The 16,961-nt window shown below is 33.6% G+C and overlaps 1 protein-coding gene and 1 pseudogene across 2 annotated transcripts in view; both read left to right on the forward strand.

Annotated features, from left to right (window-relative positions):
* The window catches only part of RNF13 (ring finger protein 13), a 142,648-nt gene that overhangs the window by 36,496 nt on the left and 89,191 nt on the right, over window positions 1–16,961 (forward strand). For both annotated transcript variants that reach the window (XM_006926214.3, XM_006926213.3), the window contains exon 3: window positions 3,474–3,554. In XM_006926214.3, the coding sequence (XP_006926276.1) occupies window positions 3,474–3,554 (81 nt within the window). The remainder of the gene's footprint in view (window positions 1–3,473; window positions 3,555–16,961) is intronic.
* On the forward strand, window positions 61–180 carry LOC112474557 (annotated as a pseudogene).

A 16,961-nucleotide genomic window follows, 5' to 3' on the forward strand; every position in this document is an offset into this window, starting at 1 on the left:
GAGGTAGAAAATATTACCTCTTCCTTTTAATTGAATAAGAGCAACCCTAAAATCTGGGTTTCCTATGGCCATGCTACCCTGAACATGCCCAATCCCGTCTGATCTCGGAAGCTAAGCAGGGTCGGGCCAGGTTAGTACTTGAATAGGAAACCACCTAGGAAGACCAGGGGACTGTAGGCGTAAAAAAAGAAAAAGATAAATAAATAAAATAAAAATAAAATCTGGGTTTGCAGTAATACAAATTTTAATAAATTGCTATAAGATTGATTCTGGTTCGATTTTGGACAGGTATTAGGATGTTGAAAAGATAAAGTCAGTTTTAGTCATGCAATTTGTATGCCAGATGATTTTATTTTTGGCAGTCGAATTCTCCTATTTAACTGTCAATTCTGACAACAATATTTGTCCAACTAGTTGGTGAGGTCTAAGAGGCTATTGGAGATCCTTCTGTATTGTATTGCTAACTAATCAGTAAGCCTCCTAGGTCACGAGTAAGGCAGGACTGTGTCTTACTAAATATTATGTTTCTGATGCCTAGTGAGAATTACACAGTAGGAGATCAATAAATATTTGAACTGATTAATAGGTTTTCACTGGAGATTTCATTCTTTCTCATGTTTTCTTTTAATAGCATTTATTCCTTGATACTTTAGATTATTGTTGTTTCTGTTATCAATTCATTCTCTTTTTATCTCTTATCATTTCTCTTTTCTTTGACCCAAAAGGAAATGTGAAATTATTAATTATGTAGGTTTATACCTAGAAAACCGAAGCTTTAGAATTGGCAGGGGCATTACACTTTAGAGATGAACAGATCAGTTGAATATTTGGAGGCTTTGAGCTGTGCTGTGATCTTATTCTGAGGTAGTAGCCATTTTTTGTAGTTTCAGAGAAGATTAGTGGGCAGAGTAGGAGAGAAGCACGCAGTAGATGTGAATGGATTGGATTATATAGCATGGTAATTAAGAGCTTTAAACAGTGGAGTTACAATCTGAATTGAATTCCAGTTCTACCACTCTGTAGTTGCATGACCTTCGACAAATTAGTTAACATCTCTTAAGTCTCACTTTCTTATGAAAATGAAACTATATGAGAGAGAGCGTGGGCAATGGGTTAAGAGCCAGACTGTCTGGATTGGACTTCTAGTTCTTCTAATTGACTAGAGCAAGTTAGTTTCAACATCTATCTCTAAAATGGGGATAGTGATAATAGTGGCTGACTTTATAGGGCTGTTGTAAGGATTAAAAAAGTGAATACCTGTCAAGTGTTTAGCATGATGCCTTAAATGCTCAATAACTGTAACTTTTTAATTTAAATTAAACCTTCTGTTAAGGCTGCTGTCAAAGAGGAGAATTGGTTAAGGAAAAGACTTTTTCAAAAGTAGATTAAAACTGTTATATGTGGTAATCACTGAGGATGGGATTCCAGAGAGGAGTGACTTCATTTTCTATTTCAAAAATTTTAACAGTGAGCATGCTTTAATTTTATGAGTAGCAGCATAATACTGAAAAAGTAAGCACCTTTGTGCCAAAGATGTTTCCATTTCTCTTATTCATGATAGGAACCTTATTTTGTTTGTTTTTAAGCAATGTGGTTATAAGAGGCAGTGTGAAACAATTCTCATTTTGCTGTTAAGGAAAGACAAAGTAATTTCAAAATGGATCTCACTCAATAGTAGAGCTGATTCCAAGCCCTAGTATTACAAGTACTGTAGTTCAAGCTAGATGTTTTATTTCTGAACTTCAACCCAAAAAAGCGAAACTTCTCAGTACAGGAAATGATACAAGAATATTTAGTATAGTTGTAGATATTTCATTTCCTGATTTTAAAAGTACCTTTAAAAATAAATGCTGCCTGAACACATTTGTGTTTTTCTTTGGTCTGTGTTGATCTAGATCCGTTTCTATATTTTACAGTAGTGTCTTTGGCCTTAGAAGAGTTGAATGACTCATGTTCAGCACAAATTAATCATAATTGAACTAAATCAATTAAAGAAAGATGTTTTAATTAAATGATACAAGTGATACCATTACCACATTATGTGGTAATGATAAAGCACTTTGTGATTCTAAAGTACTTTGTAATCATAGAGCACTTTGCAGATATGAATTGGTATTACAGTAGGAAATTACCCAGAAGCAGTGCTGGCCTCCAGCTGATTATTCCAGAGTTAACAGAATGGATAGATTCAGTGATCAAATTCAGATGCTTGAATCACATCATTTATTGCACTAATTATAAACATACAGTGTGAAGCATAGGTAAAAGACGGATAACTTTAAGACACTTAGGATAGGGTGCGAGTAGAATGCAGGTACCACACTACTCGAACCCTGTATTACCGTTATTAGTCTGCTCAGTCTATCTCTATGCTGCATCAGCTTTCCTTGGTGAGAGTGTGGTTACCAGGACCTGAGTTGAGGGTGAGCAAGAGGACTTCATAGATGGAAGGTGTCTCGATCTAGCATTTGTTTGCTCTATTGGAGACAAGCAAGGTATTTACATCTGAACACAGCTATAACTTGCTGTTAACCTGCAGAACTATTTACCTGCAAGATGACTCATGAGGCTAGAGTGGGGATCACCAATAGGTGTTTGATTTAGGGATGACAGCCATCAACTCAGATGTGTGACCTAATCCATGCTTTGTTAATATTTAAGGTTTGTTTGATCCTTCCATCCTTTGCTATCTATACGTAACACTTGCTTTGTTTCATCATTTTTATCTATATTCAAAACAAATGTATTGCCTACAGTTTATGGCACCTATTTTAATTTCTAACACATTGTACACATTTTATCTGTGTTTTCAAAAGTCACTTGTTTATTATCTTTGTTTAGTTTCATCTATTTTTCTTGTTTCTCTTGTTTTCTATATAGCATATTGAACATTCTTAAATATATAGCAAACTCACTTCACCATCATTATTATTATCTTCTAAAAGATAATAATATATATGCTCTCTATGTGTATGTATTTCATTGAGTTTAGTCTTGTCATTGTTTAGATTATGTAAAAAAAAGACAATGCTTTAAAAGTATGATTTGATGTTCTTCCTTGCTCTGGGAAAAAGGCATTTTTCATAGCTTGAGCCTATCTATTAAATCAGACCCTTATAATATATAGGAAATAATTCTTGCTAGGAAATAATCTGTCTAGAAAATTCCTTGTTAGGGAATTGTCTGTGTGAAAAACTCAGAAAATAGTAGGTGGTTTAATGTTATAGAATTATTGCTGCTGCTTAATAATTATTGTATGAAATCAGAATCCAATTTAAGCAGTTGTATATGTAGTAAATGGTATATGTTCCTTGCTATTTTAGTGGCTTTGCATTTACAAAGTTGATTTTATTGTGATAGCTGTGATAGTAAGTCAGAATTAATGGAAATGATAACTCAAATAATTTAATAAACTTTTTGTTTTTAGTATTATGTGTAAACTGGTTGTAACTTGTTTTTAATTTTATATTTAGTATAATTTTGAAAATGCATCTCAGACATTTGATGACCTTCCAGCAAGATTTGGTTATAGACTTCCAGCTGAAGGTTTAAAGGTAAGAAAATTGTGATAAATAGTAAAGATACAAGATATTTAATAAGATGATTGTATTGCTTTTTCTTTGTTGAAAGAATGAAAATATTTCTTACTATTCTTATAAAACTCGTACATATACATTTGTAAAGTGTTTAGACTACTCAAAAGGTATGAAGAAGAGAGAAAATTACCTATAATTAAATTATTCTGAACTAGGCGCTGTTAACATTTTTGTATACAACATTTTAGACCTGTTTCTATGATATGTGCATATGTATGTGTTTGTAGATATGTGTGCGTATACATATTTACATAAATGTTTATACATATAGTGAATCTATTAGTGTCTGTTTGACACTAATAGAAGCACTGGTTGGTTACCTGCCTTTTTCACTTCATCGTATATCCAGAAAATCTTTTCATGCTAATAGAGAAGGAGGTACATTTTTATTTACAATGACTGCATGGTTTTCCAATATCATAAAATACTACGAATTTTTGAACATTGGTTTGTTTAATTTTTCATAGTGGATATTTATGTTGTCCAGTTTTTGCTGTTATAAACAGATACTATGAGTGTTTTCATTCTTGTGTATTTGTCTATTTATTTGCATAAGATACATTTCCAAATGTAGAATTGCTTTTTTTATGGAACAGGTGTTTAAAATGTAGTGTATTATATTAAATGAGTTATTATTGATAAGTCAACCTTGCATTTCTGGGATAAATCCCACTTCATAAGGTATGTAATTCTTTTTGTATATTGCTGGATTCAATTTGTTAGTGTGTGTGTGTGTGTGTGTGTGTATTTTTTTTTTGAGGATTTTTACTTCTATATTCATAAGGGATATTATAGTTTTCTTGCATGGTCTTTGTATAGTTTTGATATTGTAGTAATGCTGGCCTCATAGAATGAATCAGGAAGTGTTCCCTCTTCTATTTTTTGGTAAGATTTTATAGAAGGTTTGTGTTAAATGTTTTCTAAAATATATCAGTGAAGCCATCTGGGCCTGGCCATTCTTTGTGGTAGTTTATTGATTATTAATCCAGTCTCTTTAGTTGTTAGAGGCCTACGTAAGTTTTCTGTTTCATCTGGCATCAGTTTCAGTACTTTCTGTCTTTTTCTATGAATTTATCTATTTCGTCCAGATTATTCAGTGTTGGCATAAATTTGTTTAGAGTGCTCCCTTATAATTCATTTTATTTCTCTAAGGGTGCTAGTAATGTCAACTCTTTCATTGCTGATTTTGTTAATTTGAGTCTTCTTTTTTGCTTGGTCATTCTAGCTAAGATTTGTCAATTTTGTTTTTTGTTTCAAAGAACCAATTTTCTTCATTATTTTTCTAGTTCCTGGTTTATTAGTTTCCACTCTAGTTTTTATCATTTTCTTCCTTCTGCTTGCTTTAGGTTTAGTTTGCTCTTCTTTTTCAAGTGTCTTAAAGTAGAATGTTAGGTGTTAATTTGAATTTTTCCTTCTTTTTTGAAACGGGTATTTATAGGCAATAATAGCTGCATTCCATTAGTTTTGGTATGTTCTGTTTCTGTTTTTATTCATTTCAAAGTATTTTGTAATTTCCCTTTTAAGTTCTTTGACCTGTTGGTTATTTAAGAATATGTTGTTTAATTCCCACATATTATTGAGTTTCCCAAAGTCTTTGTAATTGGTTTCTAATTTTACTCCATTGAGGTCATAGGACATACTTTGAATGATTTAATACTTTTAAAGGTATTGAGGGTTGTTTTATGATCTCACATATGGCAAACGCTGGTGAATGTTCCATGTGTCTGCCCTTGAGAAGAATATATACTTTGATGTTGGTGAGTGGAATGTTCTGTAGATGTCTGTTAGTTGGCTTATGGTGTTGTTCAGGTCTTCTCTTGTTGATCTTTTGACAAGTTCTAGCCATTATTGAGGATAAGGTATTGAGGTCTACAACTATTATTGTTGAATTGTCCGTTTTCCCTTTCAATTCTGTTAGTTTTTTACTTCATGTATTATGAGACTCTGTTGTTTGGTACATAGTTGTTTTTAATAGTTATATATTTCTTATTTGTTGGCCCATTTTATCATTATAAAATGTTTCTGTTTATCTATTAATTATTTTTGTTTCATTTTAAAACCTATTTTGTTTGATATTGGTGTAGCCATTGAGGCTTTTGTATAGTTGCTGTTTGCATTAAATATATCTTTTCATCCTTTTACTTTCATACTGTTTGTATTTCTACCTATATTTGTTTTGTGTAGACACCATACAGTAGGAACTTAATATTTAAAATCTATGACAATTTCCACTTTTTGATTGAATCGTTTAGTTCATTCACATTAACATTATTGACATATTTGGATTTACATTTGCCATTTTACTTTTTGTTTTCTATGTGTTACATGTCTATTTTGTTCTTAACTGCTTTCTTTTGCATTAAGTGAATGTTTCCTACTGTATCTTTTTCATGTTATTGATTTTTTTACCATATTATTTCACATTCTTTTCTTGGTGGTTGCTAGAACTTGCCATGTACATTTTTAATTGTCAGAAATCACTTCAGATATATACTAGTTCAATTCCAGTATATATAGAATAGATACAGATATAGAAACATTACTTTTATATAGCTCTATTTTTCTTCCTCATATTATTTTTATATAACATCTATATGTTATAAACCTAATGATAAATTGTTTTAATTATCATTTTATATAATTTTGTATTTATTAATGAACCTGAGAGAAGAAAGGATAATAATTATATGTTTATAATGTTATATTAACCTTTTTATTTATCATTTCTGGTTCTCTTCATTCGTTCCTGTGGATTTGAGTTACCAACTGGTGTCATTTCCTTATTTTATACAAGTCTTTGATGCATGCTAATTGGAAACTTGACTTTCAGGCAGCAGCTGGAAAGGTCAGGACATTATATATATAGTCTAGCCCTTATCAGGGAGAAATTGAGACCTAGCTGTTTTTGGCTACTCTATGCTGAGCCAGAGGGAATAGTCACTAGAAGTGCTTTTGGTTTTTTCCTTTTCTTTTTTTTTGCATGGTAGCAGGGTACTTGTAAATGCCAAGCCCCATCATTTCCCAGAATTAAGGTAACTTGGGAGCCATTGTTGCTTGTACCCTCTGTGTTGAACCCTGGGGTTAATTGCTGTGGCAAGTGCTCCTACACCTGTTAAAAACTGCTTCTTTGTTTAAGACGGTCTTTTGGGATTCGTGAATGCCAAGACCCATTGGCTATCAGAGCTAGGTATTTGATGGCTTGTTTGTCAGATGGCAGCCATAAAAATTGGGGTGCTAAATGTGTGGACACACTCCTTTAATGAATAAGCTGGAAATTTGTATTTATTTTAGCGAGGCAAAGGGACAGTGGAAGTGCCCACCAGCTCTTTGGGCTCCGGGCATAATCAGTCAGCAGCTAGTATGTGTTGGTTAGAAGTTGGATCCTCAGACAGTAGCTTGTGGAGTAAGAAGTTAAAACCACTTCCAGGAAGACTGAGAGAGGGGCGATTTTGCCTGTTCCCTCTCTACTGAGTCCTAGATGATAGCTGTGGTGGTGCTCCTGTGTATAAAACTGCTTCTTTGTATTCCATTGTCCTGTGGGGCTCATGATGCCAAGCCTTTTTGGCTTTCAAAGCTAGGTGATTTGGTTGCCTATCCCTCAGGTAGGAGCCTTAAAGTTGCAGTGTTGGATGTGTGGTCCCAAACCTTTGTTTCTATGTTGACATCTGGTCCAAAGTCTATATTTATATTGCTGTGTGACCATTACCACCATCCATCTGTAGGACTTTTTCATCTTTTCAAACTGAAACTCTGTACCCTTAAACAATAAGCCTTCATTTACCTTTCTTCCTGCCCCTTGGTAACCACCACTCCACTTTCTGTCTCTATGAATTTGGTTACTTTAAGTATCTTACATAAGTGAAATCATCTACTCTTTTTGTGTCTGGCTTGTTTCAGTTCACATACCTTCATGGTTCATCCATGTTGCAACATGTATCTGAATTTCTTTGCTTTTAAGGCAGTTTGATATTCCACTGTATGTATATACCACATTTGTTTATTCATCTGTGGATTGATACTTCAGTTGCTTCTAGCTTTTGGCTATTATGACTAATGCTGCTATGAATAATGTGTACAAGTATTTGTTCAAGTTTTTGTTTTCATTTCTTTAGCATATTTGTCCAGAAGTGTAATTACTAGACCATATAGTAATTCTATATTTAACTTTTTTTGAGGCATCCTCATGCTGTTTTTCCACATGGCTGCTCCATTTTAAGTTCCCACCAGCAATGCATAGGAGTTCCAATTACTCCATATCATTGCTCACTTATTATTTTCTGTTTGATTATAGTCATCCTAATGGCTACAAAGTGGTATCTCGTTGAGGTTTTGATTTGCATTTCCCTAATGATTAGTGATGTTGAGTATCTTTTCATGTGCTTATTGCCCATTGTTTATCTTTTTTGGAGAAATGATTACTCAAGTCTTGTGTACATTTTTAAATCAGGTTTATTTATTTATTTTTTGGGAGGAGGGAGGGAGAAGAGTTGTAGGAGCTCTGTATTGATTCAAGATAGCAATTTGTTACCCTATGTATGATTGAAAAATATTACCCCCCATGCTATGGAGTGCCTTTAATGTCCTTTTTGTCCTTTGATGCACAGAAGTTTTTAATTGTGATGAACCTCCAACTCACCTATTTTCCTTTTGTTGCATGTACTTTTAATGTCATGTCCAAAAAGTCATTGCCAAATCCAGTGTCACGAAGCTCTTCCCTTATGTTTTAGTTTAAGTTTTATGTATTAGCTCTTATATTTAGGTCTTTGATCCATTTTTAGTTCATTTTTTTATATGGTGTAAGATAAGGATCAGTTTCATTCTTTAGTGTGTAGATAACCAGTTTTCCTACTATCATTAGTTGAAAGGACTGTCCTTTCCCCATTGAATGCTCTTGGCTCCCTTGTCAAAATCATTTGACTATATGAATATTTATTTCTTGCCAACTTGCTCTGGCTAGGATTTCCAGTACTATGATGAATAGAAGTAGCAAAAGTGGGCATCCTTGTCTTGTTCTTTATCTTGGAATAAAAGCTTTCAGTCTTTCATCACTGAATAGATGGTTAATGTGGGTTTTTCTATATATGGTCTTTATTATGATGTTAGTGTCTTTCTGTCTTTATTTTTTTTTCTTTTATTTTTTTAAATTTGTTGGGTGTTTTTGTCATTAAAGACTTGAAATTGGTCAAATTCTTTTTCTACATTACTTGATGATTGTATTTTTTCCCCCGTTATATTCTGTTAATGTGGTGTATTACATTGATTATCTTTCGTATATTGAACCATCTTTGCATTCCAGGAATAAGTCCCATCTGGTTGTGGTGTATAATACTTTTAATTTGCTTTTTAAGTAGGTTTGCTAGTACTTTTTGCTTCAGTATTGATAAGGGATATTGGTGTATAGTTTTTCTTTCTTATAGTATCTTCGTCTTGCTTTAATATTAGGGTAATGCTACCATCACATAATATATCAGGAAGTATTTCTTTCTCTTCAATTCTTTGGAAGAATTTGAGAAGGATTGGTGTTAATTTTTCTTTAAATATTTGGTAGACTTCATCAGTGAAGCCATCTAGTCCTAGATTTTTGTTTCTTGGGAGATTTTTGATTATCGATTCAGTCCCTTTACTAGTTATAGGTCCAGTCAGATTTTCTATTTCTTTATGATTCAGTTGTGGTAGTTTGTGTATTTCTAGTTTTTTTTTTTTTCATTCCATCTAGGTTATTCAAAATTTGCTCTATAATTGTTCATAGTACACTCTTATGAATCTTTCTTATTTCCCTCTTTCTTTTGTAATTTTAGTGATTTGCATTCTCTTAGTAAACCAAGCCAATAGTTTGTAATTTTTGTGATTTTTGAAGAGTCAACTCTAGTTTTCATTTATTCTCTATTTTTTTTAATTCCTATTTTATCACTGTTTTAATAATTATTTCCTTCCTTCTGCTAGTTTTGGGTTTAGTTCTTCTTATTCTTGTTCCTTAAAGTATAAAATTAGGTTGTCGATTTGTGATATTTCTTCTTTTTTCAAAGTAAGCATTTACAGCTGTAAATTTCTTTATTAGCACTGCTTTTGTTGCATACCCTGTTTTGGTATGTTGTCTTCATTTACATTTGTCTCAAGATATTTTCTAATTTCCCTTTCTATTTCTTCATTTTTTAAAATATACCCTTAGATTTGAACTTTGCCATGCTCTGTTTCAAATAAAGTCAGTTCCTTTAGGAAGCTCTTCTTAGAGGTCTTTGTTCTTAGGCACTGCCTCTCTCAGAGGGCAAACTTTCTGAGCCATTTTTCTAGAATTGGCTTCATCCAAAATGTATCAGTCTCACTGGTTTTCTTTCTAATCTAGGAAACTGCCTGGGCACTTACTGTTTCCTGTGCTTGTTCTTTCATTTCGAATATCTGTATCTACTGGATGATTGCCTATTTAAAAAAATATGTTTTTGTTTTTCCGTTACATTCTGCCTTATGTGCAGTGTGCTGTTTGGAGTCGGTCATCTCTGGTGTTCCGCGTTTGCATCTCTCAACATGAATCCTGTGCCCTAGAGGTGAGCTAGGGTTAGGGTGTCTGGGCCCCAGTATTTTTAGCCTTGATCAGCCATTGCAATTTGGAGCTGGAGAGGATAAGAAATGGTGGTGATCTTTCTCTCTTGTTGAGATACCATGTTCTTTAACTGTGAGCTGAGGAGAGAAGAAACTTGTCATCTTTGCCACTACAATCCAGAGTGGAGCTTCCATTTTATTGAGCTCATGGTGTCAGGGGAGTAGATTATTCTTCAAGTGCTATAAACTTTTGATTTTCTTACTTCAGTTTTTCTTTAGCATAAATTTCTCATCAACCTAATAATTATCATTCTTGGTTTAATCTAGCAGTTGTTTCGAATGAATAGGTTTTAGTCCTTTGAAATAATCTCTTTGATAATAAAGGTATTCTTTTATTTATTCCTCTTTCATAGATGTACTGTTTCAATATTAAGAGGATTTTTAACTTGAGACTTCTTTATATGGTTTACCTTATAAAAATTGAGTGATTACCAACTATATCAAATACTAGGAAAATATGTGCATTCAAAATGATCACCATATTGTGGGAGTATTTTCTCTCAGTCCTATCCGAACAATTTTACCAGTATGAGTAGATGTAAGAATTACGTCCAGTATTTTATAAATTGAAAATGTGATAAATGTAAAACCAGGAAGGGTAATGTTACACTAGAGGTACTTGTGAGCAACAAGTACTTTATCTTACTCATTTCTGTTACAGTACAGTGTCTGTCATAGAATGTAAATTTCTTGAAGGCAGAATCTTTATCTCTGGGAGTGCTTGGCTTTTAGGAGGGATTCACTAAATATTTGTTCGATGAGTGAGTTTATCAGTAAAATAAAGAATTAAAACTGCAGTTAATGCTTCAGGTTGACATGTTAGGAATAAATTATGAAATAGAAAATGACCAAAATGTCCATAACTATATTGAACAGTTTGCTCTCTCATGTGTTCATTAATGTTCTTTAGCAAGCATGAAAAGCCATGTTTAAGAACCTGGTAGCCTGCCTGACCTTTGCTCTTTTTAGGGTGAATTATCTCATCTGTTTTCTACTTGACTCTCAATTCAGGATTTATTTTGCTATCTGATGATAGGAAGTAGATTGGATATATACTACCCTCTTGTGCTCATCCTCACAACTTGATGACTAGCTCATTTATTTTGTATGTCTCTTTTAGGAATATTTTTCATGGTGGGTACATCATATAGAGCAGAGATGCAAAACTGTCAAAAGTTACTTGGCATCAAGAGGAGCATAACTTGAACCATAGCTGCCCATGATTATTCATACCTTCTTCAGTCAGTGTACATTTTGGCCTCACCACTATTTCCTAACCTTTCCTCTCTCAAATTGAACATATTTTACTAGTAATATTTGGCATATGTAATGTAATATGTAATATTTGGCAAGAGTAGATGCTAAGAGAATTTGCTTTGTAATAGAATCTGAAAATGAATGCTTGTGTAAAACAATCTTTTCTTAAGTAAATGTATTGCTGTTAGTTGGAATAAAAATATTGACATAGATAAAAGTTTTACTGACTGGTTCTGTATATATAGAACTATCTTTGGTTTGATGCTACCATTTACCTTCTTGATACCTTGTAATTCACTCTTTAAGTAGGTTGAACTTTTTTCTTTTCCAAGTGTATTTGTTTAGAAAAAATATCATAATGAAATGCAGTAATAAAGAATAATCATTAGTTTCATTAATCTCACTGAAATTATTTTCTTTTTGTGTTTATATTAAATTTGAAAGACTTTATTTTGGAGAAAAGAAACATTTGAGTAAGCTCTGGGTTTGACTGGTTGTACCATCATTTAGCAGCTGAGTATTCTTAGGTATCATATTTTCTTTGAAGCTTAAGTTTCTTCTTCTCTAAGACAGGGATGAACTCTGTGAGTTGTGATCCTCTGTTGTGAATATAAAGATATCTTTATTTTAGGGCTTCAGTTTATTTATGATAACTTCAATAGCAGCAACTAACTTGAAACACCAGTGGTTTGTAAACCACATTACAGACTTTTATAGAATCTAAAAATGAAGCCAAATAATAGGAGAAAATAGGAGGCTATAAGAAAAGGGAAAAAGGGTAAACTAGAATGCTAATAATTTTAACAAGCACGTGTGGACTTCTGACATAGAAGTGGATATTAGCACAGTGCCAAAATTATTAGAGTGCTGGGCTGAGAAGAGGGAAATCGGGAACTTAGTCCTGATTTAATTTTTGTCCTTGTGAAGATGAACAGTGTGCTAAAGTGGGGAGAACATAGGCTTTTGGGTGAGTTACTGGGCTTCAAGTTTTGGTTTTATCACTGGGCAAGCTGTTCAACTTCTTTAAGTCTGTCTACTCATCTATAATAATACATATTCAAAGGACTAGCATGAGGACAGTGGCTGTTATTTATTGTTTGTCTTTTCTTTTATTTCGAGTTTAATTTTGCTCTTTTTTTTTCTAGTTTCTTTAGATGAACATTGAGGTCATTGATTTTGAGACCTTTCCTCCTTTCTACTGTAGGTATTTAGTACTATAAATTTCCTTCTAAGCACTATTTTACCTGTGTCCCACAAATTTTGGTAAGTTGTGTTTTTATTTTCTTTTGCTTCAAATGTTTAGGGCTAATTTGGCCTACTTCTGAGCAGTTGTCTTCTGAGGACTCTATGTGATCCTCTGCATTAGGAAGTTTTACCACCCTGGCTGATAGGAACATGAACTATTCCCAGTGTAAGCTCCAGGGAGTGTTCTTTACAATTTTTCTGATGGTTCTTTCTGAGTTTTGGTAGTTCCCTCACACACGTATGCAGATTACTATTCAGCCAAGGTCCTGAGTGGATGCCTTTATTACATATATCTGGAGCTTTCTCTCTTTGTAGCTCCTTCCTTCCCAGTACTGTGCCCCACAATATTTAGCTGCCTTGGCTTCCCCAGACTCTGAAATCTTCACCTCAGTGGGACCACCAGACTCTATTGAGTTCCCTTGTCCCGTTCTGAGTCCTGGAATCTCTCTAGCAGTGAGTTGAAGTATTTGTAGGGCTCATTTCATTTGTTTCCCTTCTCAAGAATCACTGTTCTGTGTTATTGTCCATTGTTTGAAAGCTGATTTTCATATCTTTTATTTGGTTTTCTAGTTATTTAAAGCAAGAGATTAAAACTAGCCCCTATTCATCATGGCTGGGAAGTGGAAGTTCAGCTTAGCATATAGTAGGTAATTGATAAATGCTAATAATAAAATTCTTTTAAAACGAATCACTCAAATTTTCATTGAGGAAGTTATTAAGGAGGGTGATATTAGAGCTTCATATCAATATTGTATAGATCTTTAGACTTCCCCCCCCCCTGCCTTTTTTTGTTTTTAATCTCAGTTTTATTAATAAACTAGTATGGTAGTCTGGGGATTTTTAAATTAAAGCTTTGACATTTTTAGAATATTACTATCCAAATTTTGTTTCTAATGCTTTTTGAACTTTTTAGAAATGTCTTAAAAATTACATAGTTGGTCTAAACAATATTATATTGCTGACTTAGCACTTTTAATGATTTCAGTTATTAATGGGCTTATTGTATTTTTATGATACCTTTTAATCAGATTTTATTAAAATCTAAAATCTAACTCATTGATGAAATATATGACCAAAAAGGTTATAGATGAGAATTCTAACAGAGTATATAAGTGAGATGTAACTTCGAGATGGAAGATACTGTAACTGCTCTGAATCCTGCACAGAAGTAATATCTAATTTGTGCGGAGGGTTTTGAAAACCTTTCTTTCAATGCAGTTAAGGGCTTATTAACTTTTAATTTGTATGTAACCCTCACATTTCTGTGTTATTCACTGTTTTCCCCAGTGATGTGCAGAAAGACGAAGTTATGGCTGTCAGTTTTGCAGGTGGCATCAAACTTGAAATGGTTAATATACTAATATTTTGCCCTTGAGTTTTAAAAGATAAGTACTGAAAACAGTAAAAATATAGCTTAGTAGCAACACGTCAAAAATTTGTTGAAACAACTGTGATGTGTTTGCCAGAAACCTAATTGGGCTTTATAGTGCATCAATAGAATTATAATGTATGGAACTGGTTAAAAAGTAGTAGTTCCTAGCCGTTGTTATATTGGTCAGATCATTTATAGTAGTGTGTTCAGTTTTTGGCACCCAACTGAAATATGATAAAGTTTAAGAACAAAGTCAAATACTACTTTTTCTGTTACTGCATCCCATAGTTACAATGATTTTTTGTGATCTTTGCAGTTGTGCTACATATTGTTTATACTTCCTTTTCTCTTATCTTATTGGATCTGTTAATTCTTTGCAGGTGTTAATTACTTGGGTAGGGACTCAGTCTTATCCATCTTAATATTTAACAGAGCCCTCATGAAATGAGACAAATGTATTCAAAGCATAGTGTTAAAGGAACTGAATATAAATAATAATTAAAGGATTTTTTACTGCATAAGAGAAATTTTCAACTATTTGTGAAAAAGTAATTATGTGTTCCCTATATGTGAAAGCTACTGGTAGAGTTTGGAAGAATAATCTAATAAAGAATTAGAGAAAAGGGCAGTGGATATTTTTAACATTCTAAAAAGTCAATATAAATAAATTCATATGTCTTACATTAGGAAAATATTAGCTAATAAAGCCTGATTGATCATCAGTATAACTCGTTTTGGTCTGCGTTGGAATGTAAAATTTTGACAAAAAAGTTGACACCTTCATTATTTGAAGTATTTGTATCATACTTTTTTCCACTTCTTTTTTTATTAAGTTTATTGGGGTAACGTTGGTTAATACAATTATAATTTTCAGGTGTACATTATAATTTGACATCTGTATATTCTATTGTGTGTTTTCCACCTAAAGTCCATTTTCCTTCAGCTACCATATATTTGAGCCCCTTTACCCACTTCACCCTCCATCTACTCCCTCTATGCTTGACCTCCTTTAATTGTCTACCCCTCCTCCCCCACCTCCTACACTCTGGTAACCACTAGTCTTATAGTCCATGTCCATGAGTCTCTGTTTGTTTCTCCTGTTCATTTGTTCCTTTTAGGTTTTTTTCCCACTTATAAGTGATATAATGTGATTTTCAGCTTTTTCTGTCTGGCTTATTTAGGTTAGCATGATTATCTTGAGGTCCATCCATGTAGTTGCAAATGGCAGTATTTCATCTCTTCTTATGGTTGAGTAATATTCCATTGTATATATGTACCACAGCTTCTTTAGCCAGTCATCTATTGTAGGACACATCATTTGCTTCCATGTCCTGGCCTCTATGAATAATGCTGCTATGAACGTCGGTGTGCAAGTATCTTTTTGGATATGGGTTTTAAAGTCTTTCTTCGTTGTTGTTAATTATTTATGCCTACAGCCCCTGGTCTTCCTAGGTAGTTTCCCATCCAAGTACTAACCGACCCTGCTAATCTTCCAAGATCAGACAAGAACTTGTTCAGGGTAGCATGGTGGTAGACCATGGACTGTGGCTCCACTGGGCCGCGAACCCAGGACCTTCTGTGTGTAAAGCAGACGTGCTAACCGCTACACTATGGAACCACGTCCGAGTTTTCAAGTCTTTGAGGTAAATACCTAGTAGAGGATTGCTGGATCATAAGGTAGATCAATTCTTAGTTTTTAGAGGAACCTCCGTACTGTTTTCCATAGTGGCTGTACCAATTTGCAGTCCCACCAGCAGTGTATGTGAGGGTTCCTTTCTCCACATCCTCTCCAGCATTTGCTACTACTTGTCCTGTTGATTATAGCTACTCTAACAGGTGTGAGATGGCATCTCATTGTGGTTTTGATTTGCATTTCCCTAATAGCTAGCGATGTTAAGCATCTTTTCATATATTTGTTGGCCATTTGTGTGTCCTCTAGAGAGAAGTGTCTGTTCAGGTCCTCTGCCCATTTTTGATTGGATCATTTGTTTTGTTGTTGTTGTTATTGAGTCATATGAGTTCTTTATATATTCTGGATCTTAGGCACTTGTGGGAGGTGTTGCTTGCAAATATATTTTCCCATTCAGATGGTTGTCTCTTAACCTTGTTGACGATTTCTTTTCCTGAGCAGAAGCTTTTTAGTTTGATGTAGTCCCATTCATTTATTTTAGCTTTTACTTCCCTTGCTTTGGAAATCAAATTCATAAAATCCTCTTTAAATCCAAGGTCTTTGAATTTAGTTAATATGTTTTCTTTGTGCATTTTATTGTTTCAGGTCTTATATTCAGGTCCTTAATCCATTTTGAGTTAATTTTGGTGTGTGGTGATAGACAACAGTCTAGTTTCATTCTTTTGCAGGTGGCCTTCCAGTTTTCCCAGCACCATTTATTGAAGAGGCTTTCCTTCCTCCGCTGTATGTTTTTGTTGAAAATGATTTGTCCATACAAATATAGATTTACTTCTGGACTCTCGATTCTGTTCAACTGGTCCGTGTGTGTGTTTTGCTGCCAATACCATGCCGTTTAGATTACTATCCCTTTGTAGTATAATTTGAAGTCGGGCAGAGTGATGCCTCCAGCCTCATTCTTTTTTCTCAGGATTGCTTTGGCAATGCGGGATCTTTTGTGCTTCCAAACAAATCTGATGATTTTTTGTTCCATTTCTTTAAAAAATGCCGATGGGATTTTGATGAGGATTACATTAAATCTGTATAATGCTTTATGGTCATTTTAGCTATGTTGATTCTTCCAACTCAAGAACACAGAATGTCTTTCCATTTCTTAGTATCTTCTTTGATTTCTTTTAATAAGGTCTTGTAGCTTTCATTACATAGGTCCTTCACATATTTCGTTAAATTTCTTTCAAGGTATTTTATATTTTTGTTTGCTATCTCA

The sequence above is a fragment of the Pteropus alecto genome, unplaced genomic scaffold (assembly GCF_000325575.1).
Source record: "Pteropus alecto unplaced genomic scaffold, ASM32557v1 scaffold239, whole genome shotgun sequence".
Taxonomy (NCBI): Eukaryota; Metazoa; Chordata; class Mammalia; order Chiroptera; family Pteropodidae; genus Pteropus; species Pteropus alecto.